This window comes from Sorex fumeus, unplaced genomic scaffold, assembly GCF_029834395.1.
Source record: "Sorex fumeus unplaced genomic scaffold, SorFum_2.1 ptg000063l, whole genome shotgun sequence".
Taxonomy (NCBI): domain Eukaryota; kingdom Metazoa; phylum Chordata; class Mammalia; order Eulipotyphla; family Soricidae; genus Sorex; species Sorex fumeus.
The window spans coordinates 9,601,866-9,617,909 of record NW_026606120.1 but is presented as its reverse complement, the minus strand read 5'-3'; the positions used below and the strand labels follow the sequence as shown (position 1 = coordinate 9,617,909).

At 49.5% G+C, this 16,044-nt stretch overlaps 1 protein-coding gene and 1 long non-coding RNA gene across 4 annotated transcripts in view; both read right to left on the bottom strand.

Annotated features, from left to right (window-relative positions):
• The window catches only part of LOC130035205 (patr class I histocompatibility antigen, A-108 alpha chain-like), an 86,189-nt gene extending 77,123 nt beyond the window's left edge, over positions 1–9,066 (bottom strand). For 2 of the 3 annotated variants that reach the window (XM_056126769.1, XM_056126770.1), the window contains exon 1: positions 8,966–9,066. In XM_056126769.1, the coding sequence (XP_055982744.1) occupies positions 8,966–9,032 (67 nt within the window). In that variant the 5' untranslated portion in view covers positions 9,033–9,066. The remainder of the gene's footprint in view (positions 1–8,965) is intronic. The other variant, XM_056126771.1, reaches the window with a different exon arrangement.
• Positions 5,996–6,625, bottom strand: LOC130035224 (uncharacterized). Its single transcript, XR_008794223.1, has 3 exons — positions 6,465–6,625; positions 6,292–6,339; positions 5,996–6,144 (listed from the first exon to the last, which is right to left on the bottom strand). It is a non-coding gene; the product is annotated as an uncharacterized LOC130035224 (long non-coding RNA).
• Positions 9,067–16,044: the final 6,978 nt, after the last annotated feature.

Genomic DNA, 16,044 nt, shown 5'->3' with positions numbered 1-16,044 from the left:
AAATCGACAATCAACGGGAGGGCCTTTACCTTTACCTTTACCTTTAAAGTAGGTTAGAATTCATCTCAGATTCTTTTATTTCTTTATTTTTATTGAATGACCATGTGAACAGTTACAAAGCTTTTGGGTTTAAGTCTCGGTCATACAAAGATCAAACATTCACCCCTTCACCAGTGCACATTTTCCACCAATAAGAACTCCAGTATACCCCCATCCCACCCCTCCCCCTGCCTGTGTGGCAGATGATTTCCACTTTACTCTCTCTCCACTTTGATCACATTCAATATTACAACAAGAGACCCACCATTATTATTTGGAATTTTCCCCCAAAATCAAGACCTGCCAAAAAGGCATCATTAAATAATTTGTTTTCGATTGCTGATTATGAAGAGTGAATGATGTCGCATGACTGCTATCACTGCTGTGCGATAGCACAGTGGTAGGGTGCTTGCCTTGCACGCAGCCAGCCCGGGTTTGATTCCTCCGCCCCTCTCAGAGAGCCTGGCAAGCTGCCGCGAGTATCTCGCCCACACGGCAAAGCCTGGCAAGCTATCTGTGACGTATTCAATATGCCAAACACAGTAAGAACAAATCTCAAAATGGAGATGTTACTGGGCCCGCTTGAGCAAATGGATGAACAATGGGAGGACAGCTATTTCAACTATTAAGTCTGGAGGGATTTTTTCCAAAAGCCGCTGGGTTTTGAGATTGGTTTTTGTGCCTCTGGAATCATGGCCGTTAAGGAGATCAGTAAGTAGCCGGAGGATCCATTAGTGGGCAGCAACTCAGGGTCTCGTTAGAGTGGGCAAGAAGGCCTTACAAAATGTTTTTTCTCCATAATTTTATTTTTTCTTCTTCCATTTATTTATTGAATCACTGTGGGAAAAGTTACTAAGCTTTCAGGTCTAAGTCTCGGTCATACATTGATCAAACACCTCTCCCTTCACCAGTACTCATTTTTCACCACCAAGAAACCCAATATACCCCCCTCCCACCCCTCCCAAAGCCTGTAAGGCAGATGATTTCCACTTAACTCTTCTCTACATTGATTACATTCATTGTTTTGACAAAAGATGCACCATTATTGTTTAGAATTTCCCCCCCCAACAATCAGAATTGCTGATCGAACCATGGTCAGAATTGCAGAATAGTGGCCTTGTGATTTTGGATTTCTGCAAAGAGCCAGATCATTATGACACTGGTTTCTGTGTGCCTGGTGTTATGGCTGTGCTGGAAAGCCACTCGTGGGTGGCTACTTGTGATCTCGGTAGGGTGTGAAGGATGAGCCAGAACTCTCCCCCTTCCCATGAGACTGCAGTTGCCCCATCACCACCGGCTCACACCTGGCTTTCCTATAAGCTCTGAGGTGGCAGCCACCTTGCTGCTGCGGGGGGTGGGGGGAAGGTGGAAGGGAGCAATACCCTTTCCCTCCCGGTGAGGCATGGCACCCTAGTTTAATGCATGGTCCATTCACTTTTCTGCTGCAAGATGCCGGGCTCTGGATTAAGTCCTTTTGCCTCTGGAGCCATGGCTGTACCGGAGAGCCGCTTGTGGGGGGCAACTTGTGACCTCGGTAGGGCGTGAAGGACGAGCCGGTACCACCCCCCTTCCCATGAGACTGCAGTTGCCCTGTCACCACTAGCTCATACCTGGCTTTCTAAGAAGCTCTGAGGTGGTGGCCACCTTGTATGTGGTCCAAATGCATTTCTGTCAAAAGTTGCTAGGTTTTGAGATTTGTTTCTGAGTCTCTGGGATCATGGCCATTAATGAGCTTGATCAGCAGCCAGAGAGGCTGTTTGTAGGCGGCGACTCGGGGTCTCGCTGGGATGGGGAGGAAAGGGCTGATTCCACCCCCATCTGGTGAGGCCCCGCATGTCTTGTCACTGCAGGCCCAAACCTGACTGTCCAGTGACCTCTGGAAGATGGTGGTCACTGGGCCGCCAAAGGGAACAGGCCAAGGCACGAAACCTATTTCCACTTGGAGAGGCCCAGCGCCAGTAACCTACTCCAGGAACAGGATGCATTTCTGCCAAAAACTTTTGGGTTCCGAGATTCATTTCTGAGTCTCTGGGACTATGACCGTTAAGCAGTTCGCTCAGGAACCAGAGAGGCCATGCCTCCAATTATATAGCTGAGCCAGAGATGGTTTGTGGGTGTTTCTCCCACATACCTAACTTTTGGCCATTTACTTTCTTAGTAAACTTTGCCCCAAGTTTTTGGGGTCTGGCCAAAGGCACAGCAACAATTTTGGGGTATCTGAAAGTCTGATGGTGCCATCAGGCTGCTGATGCACTCGCCGCACAGGTACAGATTGACCTGCTGGTGGCACCATACCCCCTTATGTTTTTAAAGAATATTTTAAACATTTTTAGCCTACCCCCTTTTTTGGCATTTTAATTTAGGCACATGGGTTTACAATATTGTTACTCATACTTTTCATGTAGGAGAATGATACCCATCATTGTTACAAGGTTCTCCTAAAGAGCCTTGAATATAATTTCAGGGCTAGGATGAAAGAGACTTTACAGGGGCCTGCTCGAGGCAATCGACGAATAACAGGATGATGAAAAAATGAAACTTTTCATATATAATATCACTCCCACCACCAGAGACCCCACTTCCCTCTGCCATGTCCCAAAGACCCCTCCCCCTCCAAGTAAGTTCTGTTCTATAGACAAAATCTTCAGTTCTATTTTGACAGTTATTATTCCCTTACTATATTTCTGTTTTGGGCCGGTACTTAGAATTTACTCCTGGCTCTGCACTCAGGAATCAGTCCTGGCATTGCTCAGGGGACCACACAGGGTGCCAGGATCAAACCCAGATTCCATACATTGGGAAATGCTGTAAAGTCCAGCTTCAAATGCCTGCAGAATCCAGTCAGTTCCATTATTTCACCTGTTCACACCCCAAAGCCCTCAACATCTCTTCCCTGGAATCTGCACCAGTTTCCCAGTTCCCTGCAGTTCTTTGTCCCCTCACCTGTCCATCTGCACAGCAGCCAGACTGAACACCCAGAAATAATTGCACCAGCCTCAACTTTCATTCAAACCTGCCTGTAGCTGCCCCTCTTAGATAAAAGGCAAATCTTCCAGAGTCACAGCAGCCTCGTGACCTGAAGGCACCAGGACCTCATCTCAGTGACTGCTCCAGCCACACTGCTGCCTCCTCTTCCCTGACACAGACTCGCGCCTGCCCTGGTGCATTTACACTGACATTCCCTGCATGGCCCCAGATACCCACACAGACAGACCCTCACATCATTCCATATTCCCTCAAAGGTCGCCTTCCTGTGGAGCCACACTGACAGGGCAAGGAAAACAGCCACTGTCCCAGTCCCCACACTCTTATAAGTGGGTCCCATTCCCCGCAGATTACCAATTTCAAACCAGGACATTCGCTTTGGTTATTATATTTTCAGCCGTAAGTCTGTCCCTTCCTATTAAAGCTCAAAGGCTGGTAAATTTTGCCTGATTTTCTTATATTTTTCTTTTTTATTGAATTATCATGAGATACAGTTACAAAGCTTTCATGTTTCAATCTCCACACTCTTTCCTCTAAGGACACTTTTTTTGTAGCATTTTATCCGTTTTTTGTAGCAAACAATACAAAATATATTATTTTGGTTTTGCTTTGGGGCAGGGATTGAAATTCGGGATAGAAACACCCATAATATGGTAGTGAAAATGTGTAATGGTGGTGGGATTGTTGTTTGAATATTAAATGTAATGAAATATTGTGAACTACTTTTAAAAAAGCAAAACAAACAAAGCACGCTTTCATATTTGAATTTCAGTCATAAAATGATCAGATACCCATCCCTCCACCAGCAACCATTCTTACCACCAATGTCCCCCCTTTCTAACCCTCCCCCTGCTTCCATGGCAGACAATTTCCCCATATTCTCTCTCTACTTTTGGGCATTGTGGTTTAGTTTTGCCTGATTTTAATTCTCTGTTGTTTGATGGACCCCAAAATAACCCCATATCTGCACAGTGGGTAGACAGAGGATCAGTGTAGACTATAGTAGAGACACTGTCTATTTCATGCAACATCAACCGACATACTGTGCTGTAGCAGCTACAATGTCTACTCCAAGTGACATCGATGTCACCTCCACTTTTCTCACAAGAGCTTCTCACCCTCCCTTTACCTCCCTCCCACACTAACACCCCACAGCTCACAGCACTCTCTCTTAGAAGAGGATCTTGGGTTCAAGATCCCATTTTCTAACCCCTAAGTTTGAAAGTAGGTGGGATGGCTGAATTCCAACATGGCAAGTCTGAAAACTCATCTCTCTTCTTTTTTATTAAAAAAATTTTTAATAGTGAGACATCATGAGGTACAGTTGCAGACTTACACATTTTTGGGCTTGGGTTTCAATTATACAATGATCAAGTACCCATCCCTCCACCAGTGCCCATTTCCCACCACCACGGATCCCAGTATCCCTCCCACCCCCATCCCCCCCATCCCAACCTGTCTCTGTGGCAGGGCATTCCCCTCTGTTCTCTCTCTCCTTTTGGGTGTTGTGGTTTGCAAAAGAGACATTGAGTGGCAATCATGTTTGGTCTATAGTCTACTTTCAGCATGCTTCTCCCATCCTGGGAGGATCTTCCCAACACCTTTATTTGGTGTTCCCCTCTTTATCTGAGCTCCCTTTTCCCCTAGTATGTGTGGTTGGCCTCCAAGTCATGGAGTAAAATTCCTGGTACTAATCTCCGCCATTCTTGTGTGTTAGTTTCCTATTTTGTTACTTTATGTTCCCCAGATGAATGCAATCTTTCTGTGTCTATCCCTTTCTTTCTGAGTCATTTTGCTTAACATGATACTTTCCATGTAGTACCACTTGCATGTAAATTTTGTGACTTCGTCTTTTCTAACAGCTACATAGTACTCCATTGTGTAAATGTACCAAAGTTTCTTTAACCAGTCATCTGTTCTTGGGCACTCAGGTTTTTTCCAGATTCTGGCTATTGTAAAGAGTGCTGCAATAAACAGACAATTGCAGATGTCACTTCGACTACACATTTTTGCCTCTCTCGGATATATTCCCAGGAGTGGTATTGCTGGATCAAATGGGAGCTCAATTTCTAATTTTTTGAGAATCATCCATACTGTTTTCCAAAAGGGCTGAACCAGTCGGCATTCCCACCAACAGTGAAGGCGTGTCCCTTTCTCACCCCATCCGTGCCAGCACTGGTTCTTGTGGATATGGGCCAGTCTCTGTGGTGTGAAGTGATATCTCATTGTGGTGAAAACTCAACTCTTGATACCACAGAGGCTACTGTGTGCAGGGTTCAGGCTGGTCTTGAGGGGACAGTGAGAGGCAAATGCTTCCTGAGGCTCAGAGATGGGAACACACACTGAGAGAATGAGCTATGAATGTGTGTACAAGAGAACAGGCAGTCTACTGCACAGAAGTAACATAGAAACACCCAGATGGGGCTGAGGAGCAGGCTCAGGACTGAACCTAGACTGACCAGCACAGAAGCCCTCACTGCCCACGGTTCTGGGACAGGATGAGGACAAGTGTGACCTGAGTCCCTGTGAGCAAGGGCCTGTGGGACGTGGTACTACTGAGGGACCAGGACAAGGAGGAGGAGAGATGACCCAGACAGATGAGTGACCACATCAGAACCCACAGTGGCTGAGACAGAGACAGACTGGGCAAAGGTCTGTCTCCCTGCTCCCCCCACCCACCCGCCATCCCCTCAAGCCTCTCCTGTCACATCTGGGACAGACTCAAATCAAAACAGAAAACACATGGAAGGTCTCAGGATTTCCATTTGTTCCTTCTCAAATTTCAGGGATTTCCTTTATTAACCCTCAATCCCACAAAACAGGAATTAGAAAAAGTGCAAATCAGATGCTTATTTCAGTAAGGGAGAAACATTATTCAGGAAAACAAGAAGCTAACACATGGAGACGGCTGACTCCTGTCTCTGCTGGCACAGCCCAGAGCATCAGCAAGAGAACGCAGGTCAGTGTGGGGAGGGCCCGGTGGGCAGGGGTGGGCCAGTCTCTCCCATCACCGTAAGTGGCAGGACAGACACACTCAGGTCCCAGGGCAGAAAGAGAATCAGCAGTTCTTGAATAACAACACTGGGATGTGAGGAAACCCAGCGGGGCAGCTGTCTCACACTGTAAGAGAAAAGAATGAAGAGACTCAGGTGAGTGACAGAAGTGGTGACATCCTGAGCAAGCTCCCAGCATCCCTCTCAAAGAACCGCCAAGCCCAGTCCTGTCCCCTCTGCCTAATCCCACCCATTCCAGCCTCCAGAGTCTCACCTCTAGGATTCGAGAGAGACTCATCAGAGCCTTGGGAACTGTCGCTGTCTGGGGAAGAACAAACAGGGCAAGGTCAGAGCCACAGGGGTTAGGACTAGAGGAGGAACTAGGGGTGCAGGAGCTCCCAATCCCTATCCCCAGGATTCCAGGGCCCCAGCCCTGCCCACACTTACTTGCAGCCTGAGTGTACTGTCCTCCTTTCTCACCTGCGGGAAGGAAACATCCCAGGGAAGGTGAGGAAGAGCACTGGGTCCTGAGGCCACAGAGCAGCTCTCTAGGCCTGGACCCCAGGGAAGTGTCAGAACTCTGAAGACTGAGGGCAGGACCAGAAAACACGCAGGAAGGAAATACTCCATGACTGAGGAGCCTTCTCCTGGCGGTACGTGCTCAGCAGGGACTGTTTCTATGACCTGGGACACTGGGACCCATGTTCATCCCCTGCTTATGGAGGCGAAAGTGTCTTTCGTGAGCAAACCTGAGAGCGGCACACACAGGGGGAGTGTGAGCAACTGCACAGGGGTGGGTGGTGCTCCTGATAATGCGGCAGGAGAACTAATATACGGGGAACTCTAAAGGGGGACAAGACTCAAGACTTGCCAGGTTGGACAGATTCCCATCACCTGCTTCCCCCGTCTTACCTGAGCGCTTCCTCCTGCTGATCACAACTACCACCACAACTCCAGTGATCACAGCCCCGAGGAGAGCCAGGCCAACAATGATGCCCACAGTGAGGATGGTGGACTGAGAAGGGGGCTCTGGGAAGGAAGAGAGGGTCTGACCCCAGTCTCAGCCTGACCCTCAGTAGTTCCCCAGAGGGGCCAACCCTGATGCCCCTGAGAACAGGCTCTGTGTCCTGTCCCCCTCCTTACCCCATCTCAGGGCGACAGGCTCCAGCAGTCCCTGGTGCTGCACACGGCACATGTATCTCTGCTCCTCTCCAGAAGGCACCACCACAGCCGCCCACTTCTGGAAGGTTCCATCCCCCGAAGGCCTGGTCTCCACCAGCTCTGTGTCCTGGGTCAGGTCCTCCCCATCACGCTGCCAGGTTAGGGTGATCTCAGCAGGGTAGAAGTCCAGGGCCCAGCACCTCAGGGTGACCTCCCGGTCAGAGAAGGGGTGGTGGGTTATGTGTCTCCTGGGGGGTTCTAAGGAGTGAAAATGAGAAAGTTCACACTTTTGGTCACTTGCATAATGGGGTTGAACAGGATCATTGGTTTGGAATAGGAAGCAAAAATCCAGACACAAACTTGGCTGGAGAAACTGGATAAAATCCTATTGCTTGGAAAGTTCTAGAACAGGGTTTGGGTAGGAGGTTAGGGTCTCTAGGACACAGTGACTCTGGTCCTGCCCTGGGAGGAGGGTGAGAGTGAGAGAAGCAGGAGTCAGAGCTAAGACCTGAGCGAGTTCACAGATGGCTGCCGGGTCCAGGAACCCACATTCGTTATTTCAGAGGAGCTCGCCCCTCCCCCAGGGACACTCGGGTCCTTCACAGTCCTGTGGACACAGGGTGGGCCTGAGGGGAGGGCGGGTACAGAACATGGAAACCAGGGGGTCCGTCCCTCTCCTGACTGAGGAAGGGGCGCTGTTCTGACACTGAACCCTCTTGTGTCCCCCCTTGTGGGGAGTCGCCCAGCCAGGGGCGGTCAGGGGTCCTCACCCTCAGGGACCCGGTACCTGCGCGCAGCAGCGTGTCCTTCCCGTGCTCCAGGTATCTGCGGAGAGACTCTAGGCACCTGCCCTCCATGTAGTTCCTCCAGTGCTCAGCCCAACCCTCCTGCTCCCACTTTTGCTGGGTTCGCCAAGCCTGCGTGCCCGCCGCCGCCGTCCAGGAGCGCAGGTCCTCGTTCAGGGCGATGTAGTCGGCGCCGTCGTAGGCGGATTGACGGTACCCGCGCAGGAGGCGCCCGTCGGACCCCACGTCGCAGCCGAACATCCTCTGGTACGTGTGAGAGTCTGACCCGCCCCGCACAGATTAGACTGGAACGAAAACGAAACCGGGGCCCGGTCCCTTCCGGTCAAGGTCCGGGGCGGGTCCCTCAGCCTCCGGGATGCTCGGACCCGCCTCGGGCGACCCGGCCCGTCCCCGTGTTGGCTCGTCCATACCCGGCCGCGCTCACCCGCCTCGCTCTGGTTGTAGTAGCGTAGCGCGGTGTTCAGGTTCGCTCGGAAAGTCTGTGCGGTGCCCTTGGCTCTCCGCGTGTTCCGCTCCCAGTACTCGGGTCCCTCCTGCTCCACCCACGGCGCCCGCGGCTCCAACCTCTGACTCGCGGAGTCGCTGTCGAAGCGCACGAACTCTGTGTCGTCCACGTAGCCGACGGAGATGAAGCGGGAGTCCCCAAGGTCGGGCCGGGACACGCCGGTGTCGAAATACCGCAGGGAGTGGGGGCCTGGGGGAGGGGAAGGGGTGAGACCCGCCGCCCCGCGCGCCCAGGGGCCAGGGTGATGGGGGAAGGTGGAGGGGGGGAGGGAGATAGGAAACCTGGGAGGAACCGACAAGGGCGAGGCTTAGGGGGCGCGGGCGGAGTTGAAGGTTGGGGGGACAAGAAGGAACATTCGGGGGCAGGCACCCGGGCAGGGAACCCCAGAAACTCCTTCTAGGGGGTCCTGCACAGCAATGCCTGGAAATTTCCACCCTTCCCCCCGCAACGAACTCCCCTCCCGACCCCGCACTCACCCGCCCGGGTCTGGGTCAGGGCCAGGGCCCCCGAGAGCAGCAGCAGGAGGGGTCGCACCTCCCACATACTGAAGGAATCAAGTGGATTCTGACTCCCTTGCGATTGCTGGCAGTTTATAACTGGGAGCGTCGCAGACGCTGATTGGCTGATCTAGACAGAAACGCCCAATGGAAGTGAGGACTGGGGTTACGTCACGAATATCCGGGCAGAAGGCACTGACACAGGTTGCTGAGGGAGAAGTGAAACTCTGAGACCAGGAACCCCCAGGACTAATCTCCTGCCCCCAACCCCACGCTGGGGACACTGGGAGCCACACCTGGGACCTGGGACATCGCCCTCTCACCTGCTCCCTCACCTGATCTCTGTCACACTGTCTCCCCGTGTCCAGTGCTGACATTGACTCAGGATTTTCCATGGTTTTCATTTAAGGATCTCGCTAAATCTTACAAGTTCCTGAGTAGCCCAGAGATGCTTCCGTGCGTTCAGGTTATGCCTATCAGTGTTTGCTGTGGGAGGAATTTGAGTTAAAGCCTTTTATTGTTGGTGGTGATGAATTGTTATTATAATTATTATTATTATTTTGGCTTTTGGCCACACCAGGCAGTGTTCAGTTGTAACTCCTGACTCTGTGCTCTGTGCTCAGGGCTCACTCTTGGCAGGTTCACGGGACCATATGTGGTGCCGGGGATCAAACCCGTGTTGGCCACATGCAAGGCAAAGTGCCTTACCTTCTGTAATATCTCTCCTGCAGAGTTCAAGTCTGAAAATGACTTCAACGGGAATAATATTAACAACAGATTAATGCGAACAGAATATCTCTTGGGGGTCCAGGGGTCACACCCAGTGAATCTCACTGGCTCTGTACTCAGGAATTACTCCTGGCAGCACTCAGGGGAACATATGGGATGCACACAATAGAACCTACTTCTGGCAAGGTGCAAGGCAAACACCTTACTGTTATACTACCTCACCTGCCCTAGAAAGTCCTTTGAAGAAAAAGCATATTAGATTTTTGCCAGAGACCAGCCCCAGCTGAGCAGGCCTGATCCAAGAACACCATGAGGACTAAGAAAGAGACAGAAATGGGAGCGAAAATCATGCAGTGAGGGGTTCACAACCTGTCCACTGAGCCCTGACTCTTCTTTGTGAATCATATTTATTACTTAGAATCCCTGATCATCAGAACAACATTCTTTGTGAAAATACCGAGAATTGTATATAATATTTATATATAATATACAAGATAGACTGTTACACATCCAAGGGATTAGTCCATGGGGGAAAAACATCTTTGTAATGGGCTTTCTCAATGGGAGATTCTTTCAGGAGTGGAAGTAGAGGAAGAGCAGAAACAGAACCCTCCCGTACACCACCCTCCCCCCCCACCCCCACCGGGGCAACATTCCATCGATAGTGCAAGTATTCTGGGTTGAAAGGTTCCATGGAGATCTAATAAGGCTCCCATAAAGAACTGAGAGGTCCCACAAGAACCTCTTGTCCATCTCCTTTATTTATGTAGTCCCCAACGGTTTTTTTTTCAGCATAGAAATGGCTCCTCTTGGAGTCAGGAAAGCCAAGGTAGTTTTGTGAGTTGGGGATATGGCTCAAGGGTAAGGCACAGTCCTTCCACATATGGAGGCAGGGGTCCATCCTGGCTGTGCGCGACATCATTTCAAGACATCTTTTTATGACTTCTTATTATCTCATTCATAGTTTGGACAAACTTGCAGGCTATCGAATGTAGCCTGCCCACAGGGCAGAGTCTGGCAAACTCCCCGTGGCGTACCAAATATGCCAAATACCAGTAACAATGATGGGTCTCATTCTCCTAAAGAGCCTTGAATATAATCTCAGGGCTAGGATGAAAGAGATGTTACTGGGGCCTGCTCGAGGAAATCGACGAAATAACCCATGTACTATAGCTCGGCCCCAGGAATAATACAGCTCTTTGGGAAAAGGGTGGCTGGGCCTCACAGTCAGAGTTTCTGTCTCAACTCCAGACTAGAGCCCAGGAATTCGCATTTCACTCAAGCTCCCAGGGTTTGCAATGCTCCTGGGTCAGGAGCCACTGCCCCTTAGCACCTAAAGCACCTTGGAATGACCAAGTGGGGCGGGGGCGGCAGCGGGGGTGGCTCTCTATGTTCCTTCGTGATTTCTGGGTTCTTCAATATTTTCAAGAATGAAAATAATCAGAGTTGGAAAACAGATAGTTTATGTAAAGTAGAAGAGAGAAGAAAAATCTCCCAAGTGGGGAGGAACTTAGTGTAGGGCTGAGTTGAAAGGGAGTTTTGCGTGTGTCCTTTAAAGGCTCCTTGCATTCCTTAGGGGTTGGCAAGAATTTACAAAAGTTGCCAGAAAATTATAATGCTGTTTAGCTGGTGTATATCTTTCTGGGCATTTCTGTCCCATATCTTAGTCTCCCTGTTGGCCTAGCTCCAGAATAGATTTGTATGGTCCTGAAAATGTCCAGGACCGCCGGGGCAGGACTTTGGCAATGAAATGTGTGTCAGGTCGTGGGGGAAAGGTGGCAAGGGGAAACTGAGGCTTCCTTCTTCACTGGCAAGGGGAAACAAATCCTCCAGGCCTAATTGCCAATTATCTCAGTTTCCCCATCAGCCTAGGCTCCAGGGCAGAGTTTTAGGTTCCCGGGAAGCCCAGGGAATGCTGAGAGAAGAACTTGGGGGTGGAGTGTGTGTCTGGCTGATGACAGAGAGATGGAACATCTGGAGACAGAAAGCTCTGGCTTCCTCTCTCCCTGGCAAGGGGATACTGAGGCTGTCTCTTTCACCGATCTCTCAGATGCTGGGCTGTGCAGGGCCATGAGGCAGCAGGCGACACTGTGAATAAAAGAAGGATTAGATTCCATCAACAAGACTGTTCCAGACCCTCGACACCTTCCCCAGCGACTGAGTACCTGTGGGAAATACTCAGGGAAAAGCAAGAAACCATCCCCGAGCGGAGTTAGAGGGTCCTTTGTGCGGACTGAGACTGGGCAGACCTTGAGAGCCCACCTCCAGAGGTCAGACCGAACTGGGATTGGCCAAGTGATACGTGTGAGAATGACAGGACTGAAATCGGATCTTTAGAAAGTGGGGCAGCTTGAAAGGGAAGAGAGAAAAGGGTCTAGAGGGAGAGTATAGTGGGGAGGGCATTTGCCTCGCTAGTGGCCAATCCAGGTTCAATCCTGGGCATCCCATATGGTCCCCCAAGCACTGCCAGGAGTGATTCCTGTGTGCAGAGCCAGGAGTAAGTGCTTCCTAAATGCAGAGCAAGGATGCAGAAAATCACTGGATATGACCAAAAAAGCGTGGGAGGGGGCAGGGGGAGGAGGAAGGAAAAGAAAAGAGTGAAACCAGACAGAAGACACTTCCGTTTGCCTGTAACAGGCTCACACCTGAACCTGGCATTCTTACAACATCACCTAGCGCAGCAAACAGCAAGGTGAGCTCTGTCCTGAATGCCCAGCTCAGACTGGTGCCATAGTGGTGAGGAAGGAGGCAACGCTACACCTATTCCCTCCACTCTCCTCCATTCTCTCTTGAAGGGCTGATGGGGATTTCTTTGAGCTGCACCTGAGGGGAACCCCTGGACAACAGTGACCCTAAGGACATGAAGGCAGCCAAGCGATATCTCCAGTTCTGCCTGGGCTGGTTTGCCAACCCCATTTATGCTGGTGACTACCCACAAGTCATGAAGAATCAAATTGGTGAGCCAAGCCACGTCCTATTATGGAACTTTCTCTTTTGTTGTTTTGGATCTCACCCAGCAGTGCTCAGCATTGACTACTGGCCCTGCACTTAGGGATCGCTCCTGGTGAGGCTTAGAGGGTCAGATGTGGTGCCAGGGTCAAAACCAAGTCAGCTATGTGCAAAGCAAATGTCCTACCTACTATACTATCTCTCCACAATCACCCCCACCCCCCTTGCAATTTTTTTTTCCTGGATAGAGTTAGGTGTAGTTTGGGGTTTCACTTAAGTGATTGTATGCATGACTTGAATGAATGAGGTTTGATTAAAAGGCCAGAGAGATATTGCAATGATAAGGTACTTGCCTTGGACTCGCTGGCTGGTTTTATCCCCAGCATCAATAATGGTTTTACAGTGCCTCCAGGAGTAATCCCTGAGCACTGAACCAGAGGATAAGCCCTGAGCACTGCTGGCTGTGCCTCCTCTGAGGCACACACGGGCCTCAGAGCACTGCCAGGTGTGGTACTGGAGACCTTGGAGCTCACTAAGAGTTCCAACCCCCAAATAAGAAGGAAAAATAAAGATAATTCAGAGAATAAATTGTGAAAATGGTTGGAGTGATAGCACAGCGCTAGGGCGTTTGCCTTGCACAGCTGGCCCGACCAAGCCGGGTTTGATTCCTCCGTCCCTCTCGAAGAGCCCTGCAAGCTACTGAGAGTATCTTACCCACAAGGCAAAGCCTAGCAAGCTACCCGTGACATATTCGATATGCCAAACACAGTAACAAGTCTCACAATGGAGATGTTACTGGGCCCACTTGAGCAAATCGATGAACAACAGGAGGACAGTGCAGTGCAGTGATACATTCTACATTTTCCAAGTATCTTTCTTCTGTGTCTCATCAGAAGCTAGCTGGATTTTCATATTTTCTTTTGCCATTAATCTTGTTTTGTTTGATATATACAGGAAAAAATTAAGTATGTAGGAATGGTATTTTTAATCATTGTGTCATATAATTCTAAATAGTCAAGTTAGATAATGATGAGAGATCTCAGAAGAGGAAAAAACTGGTCGTTTCAAGAAATGGGGGGTGAGGAGTGCTTGAATATTTGGAACCCCAAGCTTTGTAGTTGTATCAGGCTTTTTTTTTTGTATCAGGCTTTTAAAAGCATTCTTTATATCCTTTGTAAAAAAATCAGAAGTCAAGTGAGTGAGATATGAACTAAAAACTGATAGTCTTAGGAGAATAGCACAGTGGACAGCAGGACCCAGGCTCTCACGGGTGTGTCCTGGGTCCATTCAGGCAGCAGGATGGGAGACACGAGACAGCAGGTGGAAGAGGACAAGGATTGACAGTGGCAGATCTTGGAAACTTTTGACTTACTTCATTTATTTATTAGGTCCCAGTCCTGTCCCAAACTGAGATGGTCCTTAGATGGGCAGGACTACAGTCCTACCACATCACTGCAGGGAAAGAACATCCAGTCCTGATGTGGAGATGGGGATATGATGGAGCTGTTCTCTCCTGAGACAGTTTATTCTTGGTGAAAGTGAATACAGGGACCAGACAGATAGGAAAATGGGTAAGGCACTTGCCTTGCACACCACTGACCAGAGTCCTATCCCTGACACTACATATGGTCACTTGAACTCCGCCAGGAGTGATCCCTCGGCACAACCAGGTGTAGCCAAAAACTAAAGAAAGTAAATAAAAAATGAAATAAACTCATCTCATGAATGTGGGGAATGGGGAGGTACCTTACTGGTTGGTCCAGGGAAGAGGGGGTGGGACAGCTCCTATAGGTCAGAGAGTGACTTGATGGGAAATGGCCTGTGGGAGAGCAGGACTGGACTCTGCTGAGCGTAGAAACCGACATGGGGCCGCAGACTAGGGAATGCAACAGATTAGGGGAAAGTGAGACAAAGTAGCCAAGATATGAGGCTATAGTTACTGTTACTAAGGACACACAGACCTTTCTCCCATGTCTTAGGTGTGGTTTTCTGTGGAGCTGGTGTGGGATCTTTCTCCTTTTCTTTGTGTGTGGATTTGGTGCTGGGGGTATTACACCTTGCTATGTTCACTCCAAACTCTGTGCTTGGGGGCTGCTTCCAGGGATCCTCAGGGCACCTCAAGTCTGGGTGAGCCAGGGCTGGCAGCACACACAGCCTCCGCCCCAGCCTCTTGAGCTAAGGCATCTCACTGGCCCCTGGGTATCTTGTAAGGTCTGAGGCTTTTAAGAAGGTTGTTTAAAAGATTCTTTTCTTGCTGATGATTTCTCTCCCTTTCCTTTGTTGTCACTGCTGTTCGTGCCTTCACTGGTATCACTCACTTGGTTGTGGTGCTTGCTAGGGTCACACACGTGCACTTTTTAGTTGTGGTGCTCAGAAGATAACATTAGTTATGGAGCTCCTGAACACTTGGTTGTGGTGTGAAAGATAGAACCCTTCTTTGTTATGGAGCCAGGATCACACAAGACAGTGTCACCAGGACCACATCAGGCATGTGGGATCCCCTCATAACTGCAGGTCAGCCAGCCTACACTGAGCAACATTGCAGACATACAATCTAGCCTCCTCTTCTAGACTGGAAAACTAAGCTAGTTTCCTGAGGTTGGAGATGTGGCTCAGTGGTGGAGCATGTGCTTTCCATGTATGTCAGTGCAAAAACAAATAAAATTTAGATCAGTGAAATGATCTTAGAACAGAATGGAGTGTCAGAATTTGAGTATGATCTGACAAGTGCTTTCTAAGTGTCTGAATATTTAAAGTATTTAAAGTAGCACTGTAGCACTGTCCTCCTTGTTCATAGATTTGATCGAGTGGCCCAGTAATGTCTCTGTTTGTGATACTTGTTGTTACTGTGTTTGGCATATCGAATATGTCATGTAGCTTGTCAGGATTTGCAGTGCAGGCAAGATACTCTCAGTAGCTTGCCGGGCTCTCTGAGAGGGGTGGAGGAATCAAACCTGGTTCAGCCAGCCTGGCCACACACAAGGCAAATGCCCTACCACTGTGCTATTGTCCCAGCCGTATTTACAGTCTTGTTTAAAAATTATTCACATCCAAGAAAATTCAAAATATTCTGAAGGGTAGGGCCAGAGAACATTAGTATAGTAGGTAGGGTGCTTAGCTGGCATGCAGTTGACCAAGGTTCAATCCTCAGCACCGCATATGGTCCCCCTGAGTCCCACTAGGAGAAAGCCCTGACCATGGCCAGGAGTGACACCAAAACAAACAAGCAGAATTGAATATTTTACACAAACCTGCAGAGCAGCCCTAGTATTCTTTCTAAATAACCAGTGTGAAAAAGAGGAAAATAAAAGTTTTTCACTCTTTGGGGAGTACGTTGGGGAATGGAAAGAAAATGCAAAGCAAAAATCACATAAGGACAT